Source organism: Lissotriton helveticus, chromosome 1_2 (assembly GCF_964261635.1).
Source record: "Lissotriton helveticus chromosome 1_2, aLisHel1.1, whole genome shotgun sequence".
In the NCBI taxonomy this organism is placed as follows: Eukaryota; Metazoa; Chordata; class Amphibia; order Caudata; family Salamandridae; genus Lissotriton; species Lissotriton helveticus.
The window spans coordinates 233,103,852-233,121,013 of NC_136058.1; the positions used below are offsets into that span (position 1 = coordinate 233,103,852).

Sequence of the window (17,162 nt, forward strand, 5' to 3'; positions counted from 1 at the left end):
GTCCACAAGGGCACGTGATGAGGTAGATTACGTTGGCCGAGTTGCAATTGGTGTGTCTTTTGATTTTCCATTCTTTCCCGGGTTCCAGATTAAGGGGCCCATTAGGATGGCGGGCGGATCGCCCCGCCAGGCTGGCGGTAGCCACCGCCCGCCTGGCGGGGGCAATCTGCCCGCCATCCTACCCTTATTCACCCCCGCCATATTAGCATGGCGGGGGTGACCACGGCGGACGGAAAGACCGTCCGCCGCTTTTCCACCTCGGTCGCCTTGCGGCCGGGGCGGAAAACGTTTAATATGGTGGCGGTGTCTATTAGACACCGCCACCCATATTAGCATTGCCCATAACAGATGCCTTTCCGTGGCGGCGATGCCGCCAAGGAAAGGCATGTGGTCTTCACTTCGGGGGCCCCCTGCGGGCCACCGGAGTGAAGGAGAGGTGAGGGGTGCACACGGGGGGTACCTGTGGTACCTCCCTGCATTTACACTAACAAAGCGGCAAGCACCTTGCGGTGCCTGCCGCTTTGTTAATATAAATGCAAATGTGCATTTTTATCATTGTGGTGGGCGGTGCTGAGAGCACCGCCCGCCACAATGATAAAAATGCAGGATGTCCCCGCCACTATGGGGGGCACATCCTAATACCCCCTACGGGACCCCCCTCTTATGGCGGGCGGTCCCGATTTCCGATAGGATGGTGGGCGGGCAAAGTCCGCCCGCCATCCTAATGACCCCCTTAGTGTTTTCACAGGTTGGGTCAAGTGACAAACACTACAATTGCCACATGGGAAATGGCCAGTGACAATTGGTAGACCCCATGCATTCAGAACAGTGTTCTGGGGTACAATTGTTTTTTGTGGCGAGTGGACACGAGACTGTCTCTGAGAGTTTGTGCTCTTTTGTAGGAAAAGAGGGGTTTGTCCCAGTTCAATTTGCCTGAGTTTACAATTTTCCAGTTACTTGGATTATTTTGGCGACCTTGTTTGAGATTGTGTTATATGTTGTGACACATGTTAAAGGTATGGTAGATGCGGTATCTTGTTTTGCTTCCAGTAGACTTTCGTGATTTTGATTTCTTGCTCTTTTTTGGGCTTTGTTCACAATTTTATTTGGGTATCCTCGATTTTGCAGTTTTACTGTCAGCTCATTGGCCTGTGCTTTGAACTCTTTGACATCACTACAATTGCGCCTTAGGCGGAGATATTGTCCCTAGGGCAGATTTTCTCGTAGTGGTCTTGGGTGGAAGCTTTCGAAATGCAGGAGGGAGTTCTTCGCTGTAGGTTTAAAGTGGGTTTTTGTTGTGAGAACCCCATTATTTGCCTCTATTTCTAAATCCAGAAAGGTGATGTGTTCACGGCTAGTGGTGTGTGTGAATTTCAAGTTTGGATCTGCAATGTGGATCCATACTAGAAACTGAGATAATCTAGATTCTGTGTTTGTCTAGATGAGGAAGACATCGTCTATATACCTCTTGTAGAACTTAATATATTGGTTAAATGGAGACTGTGGGTTTAGAATATATAGATATTCAAAGTTTGACACATACAACCCTGCCACGCTCGGTGCTAAGGTGCTGCCCATAGATGTACCATTTTGTTGTAGGTAGAAGGTCCCTTCATATTAAAAAAAATGGTCTTTTAGAGCCATTTCGGCACAACTCAGAATGAAGGACCTAGGTGTTCTGTAGTTCCAGTCAATTGTATCCAGTGATGTCCGGATAACTTCCAACATGTCGTCTTGAGGTAAGCAGGTGTATATGCTTTCAATATCTATGCTCACTAAGATGGAAGTTGTGGGGTCAAATTTTAGGTTGTTGATATGACCAAGTAGATCTTTAGTGTCCTTAAGGTAGGCAGGCGTTGCTTGTACGACCGGTTGTAGGTAGAAGTCACAAAAGCGGGACAGTGGTTCAAGGAGTGAGTTTATTCCGGACACGATAGGTCTTCCTGGTCGGGGTGTCTTATTGTTATGACTCTTTGGTATTGTGTAGAAATAAGGGGTTTTGGTACCCCCTGAAACCAGGAAAGATGCTTCTTGTTTACTAATGTCTCCATTAGCTTATGCTTCATGTACCAATATTCCTATCTTGGTTCTTAGGAAATTTCTTGGGTCTTGTTGCAGTTTTTTGTAGTTTTTTTGATCGTCCAGAAGACGTAAGCATTCGGTGTGGTATGCTTCTTGATTTTGTATAACAATTCCTCCTCCCTTGTCCGCTGGTTTTATGATAATGGCCTTGTTGTTTTTCAGGCTTTTGATGGCAGCAAGATGTTTGGCACTGGTATTTTTGAAGACCTGTGTTTCTGTTGTTTGTTCAGCCTCTTTGTAGATGGCCTGTTCAAAAGCGATGAGTTCTACAGGGGTTGTGTGTGGAGGCGGAATGAAAGTTGATTTTAATTTCAGAGTGGTATCTCCTTTGTCCAGGTTCTGGGTTTCCGTGGGTGTTTGATTTTCAAAAAAGGCCTTCAATCTAAGTTTCCGGAAGAATTCCGAAAGCTCACAGTGGAGCTTAAATTTTTCAAGATTTGCTGTTGGTGAGAAGCCTAGACCTTTGTTAAGTACTTCTTCCTCCGTGTCTGTGAGGATGTGGTTGGATAGATTGGTGACTAATGTTTTCTTGTGCTCATCCCTGGTTGTGGTTCCTTTGTCTTGCTGCGTGTGTTGTCGCTTGGGTTCTGGTCGTCTTCCCAATGGACTTGTCCTCTCTGGGGTCGTCCGCGTCCTCTTTGGCCTGTTCCTAAAAAAGGAAATCGTTGGTTCATATTTCGGAATTGTGGGGGTGGCTGAGGGAAGTGTGGGTTCCAGCCATACATTACGGGGGGCACCATAGGATGTGGTACCGGTAGATAGGCACCTTGGTAATTCATCTGTCCTCCTTGATATTTTTATATATAACCTTGTGTGGAGTTCCTTTTTGTGGTGTGCCTAGTGTGTTGCTGCTGTGTGTGTGTGTTGTGCAAATGCTTTACACATTGCCTTCGGGATAAGCCTGACTGCTTGTGCCAAGCGACCAAGGGGGTGAGCAGGGGTTATCTTGGCGTGTAACTCCCTTGCCCTGACTAGAGTGGTGGTTTCTGCCTGGGTTTGGAGCAAGCCTTAGCCAACCAGAAATCCCATTTCTAACAACAATGCATTTACGAATATAAAAATGTGTAAATTCTATTCAAATTGTAATTAAAAGAGTAAATATACATTCATGTTAAAGATTAAAAATAATTATATAAGTGATTATAATATAAGTGAAGATGATATACAATGAAGGGATACCTTAGGTTTTACGTTTTTCTGTCTCGGAAGGCAGTCTCGAAATTTTAAATTGTGCAAAGTGTCATTATAAGCTAAAAGTTCAATAAAGTTGCATACTAAATCCATTTTGTATGCAGGTGATACCTAACTTAGCCTATTATTTGTAAGTGAGTGGACTGTAGACACTCATACAGCAATGTAACAGGAGGGGGTCATAATATCCAAGTGCAGATAATTAGGCCAATAAGATAGAAAAAAGAAAAGATTTGTGAAACTTCACATTGAAGTTTCCTATGAGGAACCAGTGAACCTTGTATATAGTCTAGAGTGTGCACAAGAAATACATGTCAGTTTTGAAAAAAAAGAAGGTATGCTCATTTTTAAATCTTTGGAAAATCAATGGCTTCCACTGAATTAATTTGCCTATTTGGGGATTTGTGACACTAGACAATACAAGTGCATGTGACTGGGGGTGAATGTTTGCATTGTCCAGCATTCCGTTAATATATTTTTTCTTTTGTATATGTCGCCCTAAGTGGGAAGGGTATGCCGAGATGTGGGTCCCATGCTCACTACACCACTGGATTCAGGCTAGCCTGGCTGATGAAGGTGATGCCCTGAAACCAGTCCCAGGGTGCTTGTTTCCGGTCCAGGGAGAACCTGGCTTGGAAGTTCGGTCTGGACTGTTCCCATGAGGCAAAGGGTCAAGACTGATTTGCATATGGCTGGGTCCAAACTGGGATGGCATACTGGGCAGAAGAACAATGGATTAAACCCAGATCCTTGTGACTAGGGGTGAATGTTGCAATACAAAAGGGGATGATGGACGGAGCGTTTGAGCAAATCAAACACTCACCCCCAGTCAACTGATCTGGGTTTAATCCATCACCATTCTTTAGCCCACTCAGCCACCCCATTTCAGACATGGCTATATGCAAATCAGTCTGACCCTGTGCCTTATGGGAACAGTCCAGCCCAAACTGCCAAGCCATGTCTTCCATGGACCGGAAACAAGCATCCTGGGACCGGTTTCGGATTCATAATCCTCATCAGCCAGGCTATCTTGAATCCAGTGGCCAAGTGAGCAAGGGACTCACGTCTGAGCATACCCTGCCACACTTAGGGCGAACAAAGCGATACAAAAGGGGATGATGGACGGAGCGTTTGAGCAAATCAAACACTCACCCCCAGTCAACGGATCTGGGTTTAATCCATCACCATTCTTTAGCCCACTCAGCCACCCCATTCCAGACATGGCTATATGCAAATCAGTCTGACCCTGTGCCTCGTGGGAACAGTCCAGCCCGAACTGCCAAGCCATGTCTTCCATGGACCGGAAACAAGCATCCTGGGACCGGTTTCGAATTCATAATCCTCATCAGCCAGGCTATCTTGAATCCAGTGGCCAAGTGAGCAAGGGACTCACGTCTGAGCATACCCTGCCACACTTAGGGCGAACAAAGCGATACAAAAGGGGATGATGGACGGAGCGTTTGAGCAAATCAAACACTCACCCCCAGTCAACTGATCTGGGTTTAATCCATCACCATTCTTTAGCCCACTCAGCCACCCCATTTCAGACATGGCTATATGCAAATCAGTCTGACCCTGTGCCTCGTGGGAACAGTCCAGCCCGAACTGCCAAGCCATGTCTTCCATGGACCGGAAACAAGCATCTGGATTCAAGATAGCCTGCTGATGAGGATTATGAATCGGAAACCGGTCCCAGGATGCTTGTTTCCGGTCCATGGAAGACATGGCTTGGCAGTTCGGGCTGGACTGTTCCCACGAGGCACAGGGGCAGACTGATTTGCATATAGCCATGTCTGAAATGGGGTGGCTGAGTGGGCTAAAGAATGGTGATGGATTAAACCCAGATCAGTTGACTGGGGGTGAGTGTTTGATTTGCTCAAACGCTCCGTCCATCATCCCCTTTTGTATCGCTTTGTTCGCCCTAAGTGTGGCAGGGTATGCTCAGACGTGAGTCCCTTGCTCACTTGGCCACTGGATTCAAGATAGCCTGGCTGATGAGGATTATGAATCTGAAACCGGTCCCAGGATGCTTGTTTCCGGTCCATGGAAGACATGGCTTGGCAGTTCGGGCTGGACTGGTACCACGAGGCACAGGGTCAGACTGATTTGCATATAGCCATGCCTGAAATGGGGTGGCTGAGTGGGCTAAAGAATGGTGATGGATCAAACCCAGATCAGTTGACTGGGGGTGAGTGTTTGATTTGCTCAAACGCTCCGTCCATCATCCCCTTTTGTATCGCTAGGGGTGAATGTTAGCATTGTCCAGCATTCCATCCACATATTTTTTCTTTTGCATATGTCGCCTTAAGTGGGAAGGATATGCCCAGATATGGGTCCTGTGCTAACTACACTTGATTCAAGCTAGCCTGGCTGATGAAGGGTGATGCCCTGAAACCGGTCCCAGGATGATTGGGCCCGATTCACAGAATGAACTTAAGACTCAATCCTAAACTTACTACTATTTTGGTATTCACAGAATGCACTTACTACTTTTGGCATTCACAGAATGCACTTACTACTGTTGGTATTCACAGAATAAACTTACCACTTTTAGTATTCACAGAAGTTAGGATTTTGTCTTAAGTCTGTCTTAAGTCTGTCTTAAGTTTGTCTTAAGTCTGTCTTAAGTCGATCTTAAGTTTGTCTTAAGACAAACTTAAGACAACATCCTAACTTCTGTGAATACCAAAAGTAGTGAGTTCATTCTGTGAATGGCAAAAGTAGTAAGTGCATTCAGTGAATACCAAAATAGTAGTAAGTTTAGGATTGAGTCTTAAGTTCATTCTGTGAATCGGGCCCATTGTTTCCGGTCCAGGGAGGACCTGGCTTGGTAGTTCGGGCTGGACTGTTCCCATAAGGAACAGGGTCAAGACTGATTTCCATATGGCTGGGTCCAAACGGGGATGTTGTGGTGAGCAAAAGAATGATGGATAAAACCCAGATCCTGGTGGCTGGGGGTGAATGTTTGCATTGTCCAGCATTCTGTCCATTAATTGATTCTTTGGAATACGTCACCCTAAGTGGGAAGTGTATTCCCAGACGTGGGTCCTGTGCTCACTACAACACTGGATTCAAGCTAGCCTGGCTGATGAGGGAGGACCTGGTTTGGTAGTTTGGGCTGGACTGTTCCCATAAGGAACAGGGTCAAGACTGATTTGCATCTGACTGAGTCCAAACTGGGGTGGTGTGGTGAATGTTTGCATTGTCCAGCATTCCGTCCATTAATTATTTCTTTGCATAGTTGGGGATTTATGTCACTGGACAATACAAGTGCATGTAGTGATAAGAAAATGTGGACCTCAACATCACCTCAGTACTGGTTCCAAGATGCCCCTGAAATAAATTTTAAATGTATTCATAGCATTTCAGTAGACTGTCCAACAGCTAAATGCAATAGAAAACACTTGAAAATGGTCAACTGGAATTCTTCCTAGCAGTGCGACTTATTACGGGTGGTATTCTAAATCCTGTTCAATAAAAAGTCCACAATAAACATTTTAATACAGACCTGTCATTTGCCCTCGCTAGTTTAACCACTACCATGATGGTTCACTGACAAAATATTGAGGTCAAAAATATCGATCTACAAAATTATTGAGACATTAATATCTATTACAAAAATAATGATAATCTATACTTGAAAAGGTAAGTCCAAAAATATCGAAAACATCTTTTTGCATTAATATCGTAAAATTAAATATTGATTCTTAAAATAAATATAAAAAATAAAATTAAAAGCATTAAATATATTTAATGCATATTGCTACAAATACAAGAAATACACTAAACAAAGTTAAACACCCATACACATATATACATTTTTAATTGTCTTATAATAGAAAAATATTTGATAATATATATATATATATATAAATATACCAGGGGTCGATTTCGATTCGGGAAAAAACGCTCCGAATAGCCGTTCGGAGCGTTTTTCCCGTACGAATCGTACCCTGCAACGTCCCCCGTATGTACGACGAAGTACGATTTGTACCAGGAGCAGGACTCCGTACGAATCGTACAAAGACCGTACGACTCGAATCTCCGCACAAATCTCCCTCGGAACCCGCTGTACGCGACATCTGTACGATTAGGCTGCTTTTTCCGACCGGCAAGTACGATTCGTGTCGGGTACGCACCGTACGACCCTTTTTCTACGGGAGCTGAAAACAGCCGTAAAAGCAGAGTTCGCCCCAAAACAGGTACGGAACGGCCCCCCGGGTACAGTGCGTACACCCCATGATTGCAGGGGTACGGTGCGTACCCCTGCGATCTTGGGGTGTACGCACCGTACCCCGCGATCTTGGGGTGTACGCACCGTACCCCATGTTCGCTGGGTGTACGGTGCGTACACCCTGCGATCGCGGGTTACGGTGCGTACACCCCAAGATCGCAGGGATACGCACCGTACCCCTGCGATCATGGGGTGTACGCACCGTACGGTGTGTAAGTGATTGTGTGCTTTTCTGTACGAATCGCCCTTACCTGACGTGGACCATACCCCAGTCTGGATCGTACTAGTCGGGTCGTACGGCATGTGTACAAGTCGCATGGTTCACTGTTTGAGCCTTGCAATACGAACGGATCGCGATGATTCGGACGGATTGACGGAATACGGATCGTACTACGCGACTCGGACGGACGGGTAAGAATCGTACGGCGATGGTTTCGGATGACAATCGTACGGACGTTTTTTTTCCAGTATCGGAATCGTCCCCAAAATATTTAAATGGCAAACCACTTTAATTAAATGAAATAGCAAACAACACATACTTTTTACAATTTAATTAAAAAAATCACAAATAAAAATCATTAACAATTATACATATTATAATTTTAAATAAACAAAAAGATAATTATATCAATTAAAACAATATAACATAAATTATTAAATATTAATATGAATACGCATAAAATTCCAACTGCAATTTATACAAAAATACAAATATTTATACTAATAATATATAAAATGTTCTACTCCCATCTCACACAACAGTAATAAATTGATACATCCCACATAGGTAAAATGTACTACTCTCACTATAATACATGGGAAATTGGATAACATATTCTATTGCTGAGTACTAAAATGTACTATTCTCACTACAGTAGGAAAAGTGTTGGATTGCAGAGGGTAAAATGTCCTAGTCCCACTCCAGTAGGTGCACCAGTTGGGTAAGTGTTGGATTGCAGAGGGATAAAGTTCACTATTCCCACTCCAGTGAGTGCAAAAGTAGGGAAAGTGTTGAATTGCAGAAGGGTAAAATGTTATATTCCCACTCCAATGAGTGCAAAAGTAGGGAAAGTGTTGGATTGCAGATGGGTAAAATGTAATATTGCCACTCCAGTCAAAGCGACAGTAGGGAAAGGATTGGATTGTGGAGGGACAACATGTTCTATTCCCACTTCAGTCAGTACAATAGTAGGGATAGTTTTGAATTGCAGAAGGAAAAAAAAAGAATATTCCCAATGCAGTCACGACTACATTGGAAACAAACAAATTCCCTGCAGAACAATAAAATATTTAAAAAATATATAAGTTAAATTGTAAATATTGAAAAAAAACACAAATATATTCCAATAAAAATATTATTTAAAATAAATACATATTATAATGTTAAACACATATCACAAATAATTACAAACATTCTTAAAAGTTAAATTCAAAAATAATTTTTATATACAATTCTTTTTTTTAAATTATTTATTAACAGCAAAGAATGTATTAAATAATTTTTATTTTAGTTACTGCCTACCATATACCCCTACAAAACGTACACACATAACTCCTAAAACTTTACTTTAAAATCTAAAATCTAATTATTATTATTAATAATATTTACATTATTAACATAAATATTAAACAACAAACTAAATATGTATAAATACAAATTATTATTTAATTAAATGTAATTTTATTTCAACTACATACTCTTCCAAAATTTACAACACACTCCTAAAATGTAATTAAAAACGAATTACACAATTAACATAATACATTTTAATTTTAATAATTATAATCAATTAAAAATATTATTCTATTTAAAATTTAATTTACTTCCTACGATTTAAAAAAATATAATTGTACAATTAACATAAATAATTCTAAATTAAATAATCAATATTAAATACAAATATTAATATTAATTACCTAGAATTAATTTAATTCCCACCATGTATCCCTATAAACCCCACAATGAACCCCAAAATGAATTACACAATTAACATAATTATTTATCAATTAAATAATTAATATTAATTAACAATTCATTATTAAATAATTATAATTACATTACTTCCCAACCTGTCCCCTTAGAAGCCCCACAACCCGCAAATGATTTCTTTTAAAATATTAACATTATTAATTATTAATTAAAAAATAATATTACTTAAAAATGAATCATTATTTTATTGCCCCTAAACACCCACTCCCCCCTACAGTACTAAAAATAACACAACTTACTTACATTCAATTTAGTAACTACAAAAAAGTTTACAAATACATTACAAAAACATAAACAATAATTATACCCAAAAATTACATCATATACATTTAAAATATATACCACAATGCATAACAATAATTAAAAAACGATATTATAAACAACTATATTTTTGTAATCAATATTAATGACTTGGGGCCTGATTATAATGGAGGTCTGACTTTCGTCAAACCACCATCCTTTTGGGAATGGGATGGCCGACTCGCCGTCAATACGCCCACCATCAAGGCGGTCGCAATGTGTATTTTTTTTATTACTGTGTGTGCTGCTGGGTGCAGCACACGCCGCAGTCCAAAAAACGCACATTGTGCATATGCCTGCACTATGTGCCAGTCACCATGCAGTGCGTGTCATATGGTGCAGGGATATATAGGGGGATCGCAACACAAAAAAATCCTTGGTCTATACTAGCGTACAAAGGTGCCTGTGAAGTGATGTACTGGTGTCTCACGCAATCTCCAGTTGGGAGAAATCCCTTTCAGGACGAATCCCCTCACCCACCATAGGTGACATGCTTCATCATATGGGTATCTCCTCTTAGTGGGAAGACCTAGTCCCACTAAGGGCTACAACTTTTTTCACTGAGAGGAAGGAGCTCTGGGATGTTTTAAGATGTTTCTACAATATCAGTGATACTAAATGCCACAGATGAGTAATGGTGTAGTGAGGACGCAGTGCAAAACAAAATGTAACAAGTGAGGTAGTGAGGTTAAAACTGCCTAGTAGGACAAAAACACATTTTAATAACTTGCTCCCACTGATAGGATTAAAAAGCAGTGCAAAAAACAGTATGGATTTAAGCTGCTTAGTTATATAGACGGTCTACATGTTTCAGCCTGGTCGATCTACAAAAGATATCTAGGCTTTCGTCAGGACATAAAAGGTATTGCTGCTGCCAAAGAACAAGAAACAGAAATGTGTGTAATGATATCAAACCAGTAATCCTTCTTTTTTCTTGGACAAGCGGCCACACCTCAACCTGGCGGCAGCTCAGGCAAGGGGGCCCTCTCTGTCCGTCGGTACCCCGTTGTAGTACTGTGAACTGTGACCGGAGGTACCGAAGGACAAAGCGGGCCTCCTTCCCTGAGCTGCTGCCAGGTTGAGGTGTGGCCGCTGAGTAAGTTCGTATGAGATTTGGCTCTGCTTACATACTCCTCATTCTGCTAGTATGTAACTTATATCCTAGTGGTTCTGTCTCTGTCTCCCTCTCCCTCTGTAGGAGCCCAGGAGGCCCAGCTTCTATATCCTCAGCCTGAAGTGACCTTGCTATTTACCGGTAAATAATCCTACAAATGTTTATCCATCGATATGTTCAGTTTGGATACGTCACCCCACTAACCTCATCCCATTGTCAATAGGTGCCTCACATTCCCCCTCACCCCAGTCCTGATGAAGACCCCAACTCCAAGGCGCAAAATTTTAGTTTCTCATAGGGGTTGAAACGTTGACTTTTTGTTTTTTATTGTAAAACAAGGATGACAGATTTGATATCTGCACCAATGAAGTTATGATTTGTCATATATGTGTAAGCTAGTCATCTGGCTAGATAGGTTGTAAATACTGATTGATGATGTATATATGCTCACTACCTCCCCTTTTCACAACACTGTCATAAATCCCATGCACCTGCCACCTCACCCTCTGTGCACCGTTTCTTTAAAAAATGTGTAATTTTCATGCTTTTTTATGTGTTTTGACTGTTCTCCACTGTGACAATAATTCTTGTACCATAATTTACCTGAGTCCAGTGGCTTATCGGTTCACCTCATTGCTATATAACGCCATTGTAATGTGGCGGGCGATCAAGCATTGTCTGATGGAGGTGGGACCGCCACCGACGGCCTGACGGTGGCGGTGCCACAGCCATCGTAATGAGGCCCTTAGATATTTTAAAAATTGAAATGACTTGCCTTAAAATCTATTTTCTTGACAACGACATTCTTGCTGACGACATTTCCATGTCACAATATTTTTGATTAGATACTTTTGCAAGTCGATATTTCCAACTCAATATTTTGTCTCAACACTCATCATTAGCAACAATGTTTAGCAAGATAATTCTGAATTTCTCTATTAGAAAAAGTCCAGTAATGGTAAGTTCTCACCATTCCATTGTGTCTCGATCTCCCATGATTCCTTTAACCTCTTCTCGACATTTCTCTTGGTGCTCTGGGTACTTTGCCATGCAGTATAAGATCCAGGAGATGCCACTGGATGTTGTATCATGGCCTTCAAACATGAAGGTATCCACCTCAGCACGTACATCCATGTCTGATAAGGATTCCCCATTTTCATCCTGAGAATGTGAACATTTGATCAATGTTTACACATGTTGGCCAAGCAATAAGAATATCATATATACTTTTCTCCTGAAATATAAATTGAGCATAATTGTACATTTAAAAGAGCTCCTATCACTATAAAGGCTTCCTGATGCTAGATGAATAATCTACCTGAGCTGACATGAATTATTTTGGAAATATCCAAGATCTTTGTGACCGATTACTTAATTCCCAGATAAGTACAGGAAATAGTTGTAAATTTATAATACATTTAACAACATGAAACAGATTAAGAATACAAACTACCCAGAATATTATTGTTCTTGTAAAATCCTTCTCTGCATTTCTATTCTGGCAGGATGGCCATTCGGTTTCAGTTCATGTTTAAGTTTATTGTTTGATAATATGCCAAATAGGCAACGCGACCATTTAAAATCCTAATCACATAAACCTTAGGGGCCCATTAGGATGTAGGAATGGAATGGAATGGAAAGGAGTTTTATAAAGCGCGGACAGTTACCCTAAGGCATCCAGGCGCTGATAGAGGAACTTCTGCTGGGGTGGATAGCTGGTGATGATATTATTTAGATATTTATTGGTTGAAGAGGAAGGTTTTCAGTTGTTTACGAAAGGTGAGCAGGTTCGGGTTGGATCTTAGGTGGAAGGGGAGAGAGTTCCATAGCTTGGATGCGTTATAGGAGAAGCAGCGACCTCCTGCTCTGGCTCTTCGTATCTGTGGAACAGCAGTTAAAAAGGCTTTTGATGAGCGGAGTTCTTTTTTGGGATGGTAGGGGGTGATAAAGTAATGATTGATCGGCGGCCCCGATCTCCAGAAGGCTTGGTGGGTGATGCACATTGCTTTGAATTTTATCCTCTCTCTAACAGGGAGCCAATGCAGGGATTTCAGGCCAGACCCTATAGAGTTTCTACGAGGAATTCCGAGGAGGGTGCGTGCAGCGCAGTTCTGGATCTGCTGAAGTTTGTTTAAGCAGTATTCTGGGGATCCCAGGTATAGAGAGTTGCTGTAGTCTATACGAGACTGAATTAGGACCTGGATGACTACCTGTTTTGCCTCAAAAGGGAGGAGTGGTAGGATTTTTTTCAGCTGCCTAATTAGGCCGAAGCAGGTTGCTGACACTTTGGTGACTTGTGTATTAAAAGTCAGGGCTTTGTCTAGCCATACTCCAAGACTCTTTATGTTGTCTTTGGGTGCGGGGGGATCGCCTAGACTAGGGGGCCACAGAAGCCCTAGAGTGGAAGGGGCCTGAGGGCCGAGGAGCATCAGCTCCGTCTTGTCCCCGTTGAGCTTTAGGCATGAGCTTGTCATCCAGCTCTTTACCTCCTCCAGACAGGGAATCAGGTTGGTTTGTGATTGCTGGCTGTCCTTGTGTGCAAGGGAGACCACTAGCTGAGTGTCGTCCGCATAGGTGACGATGGTAATGCCGTGCGGACGAACAATCTCTGCCAGTGTTCTCATGTATGCATTGAATGATCGCGATCCGCCCTACACCCTTCCCCCCCGCCACCCATTTACCCCCTGCCATATTAGTATGGCGGGGGTTAAGGCGGCAAGTCGACCGGGTGAAAAAAGGGTTTAATATGGTGGCGGTGTCTGCTAGACACCGCCATCCATATTAGCAAGGGGGCGGAAACATGCCTTTCCGTGGCGGCAACGCATGCGGATTCTGCTTTCGGGGCCCGTTGCGTGCCCCCAGGGTATTCTGCTTTCGGAGCCCCTCGCGGTGCCTGTCACCTTGTGCATGACAATGCACGCAGTGCATTCCCAGCATTGTGGCGGGCGGTGCTCTTAGCACCGCGCGCCACAATGCTGGGAATGAAATAAATGCCACCGCCATGGTGGTGGTGGTATCCTGATCGCCGGGGCACCCGTGGGGTGGAGTGCGGACGGAAGTCCGCCCGTCATCCTAATGGCCCCTTAATCTCCAATCACTTCCTCTCAAATAATTTCAACATTAAAAAGTCTTCTTAAGCAAGATATACAAATATAAACAAACAAAAGGATGTCCATTCAATGAGATGGTAAATTGATGCAATTTTTGTTAATTGAAATGCATTAATCTTTCCCAACATTCTAGACAGAATCTTTGCAATCACATAACATTATTAGCTTACCATGGAAATTTGTGACTTGATTACATGTATTACAACCAAATTATCCTAAACCATTGTATATATTCTTCAACATTTCACTTAAGAGTCATCTTTAACATGTCTCCAGTTATCACACATCCTAACATTAAAAATGTCCCCTCATATAAAAATTTAAACTAGAAATGAAGAGAGGTAAAATAACTTTCATCAGTACATAAAAAAGTATTCGTTCTCTGAGAGATTGTATATTATAGCCAGCCCCAAAACAATACATTGATGCATTCATTCTGCCACGGTTTCTAGCGCCCCACTTCTAGAATTTGACTCTAAAGTGTGTGTTTAGTTATTCCTTTGCCTTTTTAGATAGCTATCTAGAATGCCAAGTCATGGGTGTTGAGCAAGTCCCCAGAGACCTTCAGATTTTTATTATAACCATTTCAAATCTGCACACATTGTTTGTTGACTATTCGCAAACTTCACTTTGTAGTATGCAGTAGTACTACTCATGCACTACAAAATTCTATGATCAACTGTATTTAACTGATTAAAAAAAAATACCTTTTATTAAATAGTAAAACTAAACTAACTTTAATTATAATTTTTTATTCAATGTACTAAATATTATTAGGAATAACATTAAAAAATCAGGGTGGTTTCAACCCATTTTGTATAATAAGTAAGGGGTTGATTATGATGGCGGGTGGACTTATGTCCAACCGCCATCGTATCGGGGATGGGACCGCCTGACAAGCTGTCAGCGATCCCACAACACGAGTTACAATGTGACCGCCTTCAAGGTCACAAAGTGTATTTTATGTATTGTGGCATGTGCACACGCTGCAGTCCAAAAACAGAAATTGTGCGCATGCCTGCACTATGTGGCAGGCACCATGCAGTGCCTGCTGCATTGTGCAGGGATATGTAGGGGGGCACCATTGGTGCCCTCCAAAAGCCAACACTGAGGGCTAACGGTAAAGGGACCCCAATATCCCATTCCACCAGGCTTTTCGTGGCGGGTAACCTGCCATGAAATCGCTGGCAGGGAGGGACATCATAATCCCTACGGCGGTGTCTGGCAGGCACTGCCTCCATTGTAGGGATCGGAGTGCCCTCTAATGGAGCCCGTCAGATCCATGAGAGTCCTCCACCCCTCCGCCCGCCACCCTAATGTTGCAGGTGGAAACATGCTTACAATGGTGGTGAGACCGTCACCGACCTTCATCGTAACCAACCCCTTTTATTTAGAAAATAAATGTATATATTATAATTAAGGCTCTCAGTTTTTTGTTTTTACTGATTTTTACAGATAAATACTGACAGAAAACTATTCACTTTCTTGTCTGTACGTATTTTTAAATGTTCCTAAAAACGGAAATTGGGTTGCTTTTTGAGTGATTCTAAATACTGTTTGACATGACTGCCAGGCCAATCACATCATTGAAACCTGCTAATATTCACGCTTGAGTGAACATTTATCGATTAAACAAATGTGGAAATATACCAGTTTTAACTACATTTTTTCACAAACCCAAAATAGATATGGATAAATACAGATGGAAATGTCAAAAAAATAAATACCATGAAACCAGGAGCCCTAATTATAATTATTTTATAAACATTTAGGGCTCGATTATGTTCCGACCGACATCATCATGGATTCGGGACCGACCAACTCCAGGTCGGCGGTCCCAACTGCATAATTACGATGCAACTGCACATGGGTGGGTGCATACTCCCATTTCCCTATGGGAGCTTGTGCTGAGGCTGTAGACCAGCCATAGCACAAGCTCCAATAGGGAAATGGGAGATTCTGTTAATCCCTGCACTACTCGGCAGCCACCTCAAGGTGCCTGCTGCACGGTGCAGGGATTAGCAGGGGGTAACGTAGTTGTCCCCTCGGTCCCCAATCAGTGGCTGTAAAGAGAAGGGGGCCCTGCTTTCTGACAGGCTTTCCATGTTTAAAGCCCGGCATAGAAAGCCTGTCAGAAATCAAGCATCATAATACCATTGGCGGAAAGGCTGTCCAGTGGGATTAGGGGCCGGTCTCCTGGCTGATGGGCTCCTTGAGCCTGTCGGAATCCAGCAGCAATGACCGGCTCGTTTCAATTCCAACCACCTTGATTGTAATTAGGCTGTCGGAATCGAAACCGTAGGCTTCTGACCTGTGGTCAGAGGAATTCCGACCGATACTGCAATAGGCCTCTTAATATGAAGAGGTAATGCACTCTTAGGGGGTCATTAGTATGTCCGCCCGCCATACCCCCGGGAATCGGGCCCGCACGCAATGCTAGCAGCGGTCCCGCACCCTCTATTAGGATGCGCCCGCCACACTGACAGGCGCATCGCGCATTTGAAACCGCAATGCCACAAAGGCAGGTTGTGCCTTTCAATGCACACCATGACAGGCACTGCGCGGTGCCTGCTACATTGTACAGTGAAATGCAGGGGGGTACCATAGGGACCCCCCATGTGCACCCTCCAACCTCCAGAGTCCCTGGGGGCCCGCAAGGGCCCCTGCAAGTAAACTCTGCATGCCTTACCGTGGTGGCAATGCCACCACGGAAAGGCATGTTTCCACCCACATTTTACCGCCACCATATTGAACCCTTTTCCGCCCGGTCGACTTGTGGACCGGGTGGAAAAGCGGCGGATGGTCTTTTCATCTGCCGCGGACCCGCGAGCCATCGTAATATGGCGGGGGGTCTTTGCTGCAAGGATGGCGGGCGGATTGCCCCCGCCGGGCCCGCGGTGACGACCGCAGGCCCGGCGGGGGCGATCTGTCCGCCATCCTAATAGGGCCCTAATATTTTATTTCATTATTTTTAGGGTAAACACATTTATTTTAACAAATTGGATATTTATATTGGTATTTTTCGTAATATTAATGAACTTTATTAATTAATCAATACTTTCCCATAGAGATATCTCCGCCATGGTGGTGAAGCTCTTCACCTACATGTGAAATTTTAGCAGTAATAATTTTACACTTGGA

At 42.9% G+C, this 17,162-nt stretch overlaps 1 protein-coding gene across 1 annotated transcript in view; it reads right to left on the bottom strand.

Moving 5' to 3' along the window:
• The window catches only part of LOC144800052 (cytochrome P450 4B1-like), a 178,697-nt gene that overhangs the window by 79,441 nt on the left and 82,094 nt on the right, over positions 1–17,162 (bottom strand). Inside the window, exon 8 of the mRNA XM_078671650.1 lies at positions 11,882–12,072. Coding sequence (XP_078527776.1) covers positions 11,882–12,072 — 191 coding nt within the window. The remainder of the gene's footprint in view (positions 1–11,881; positions 12,073–17,162) is intronic.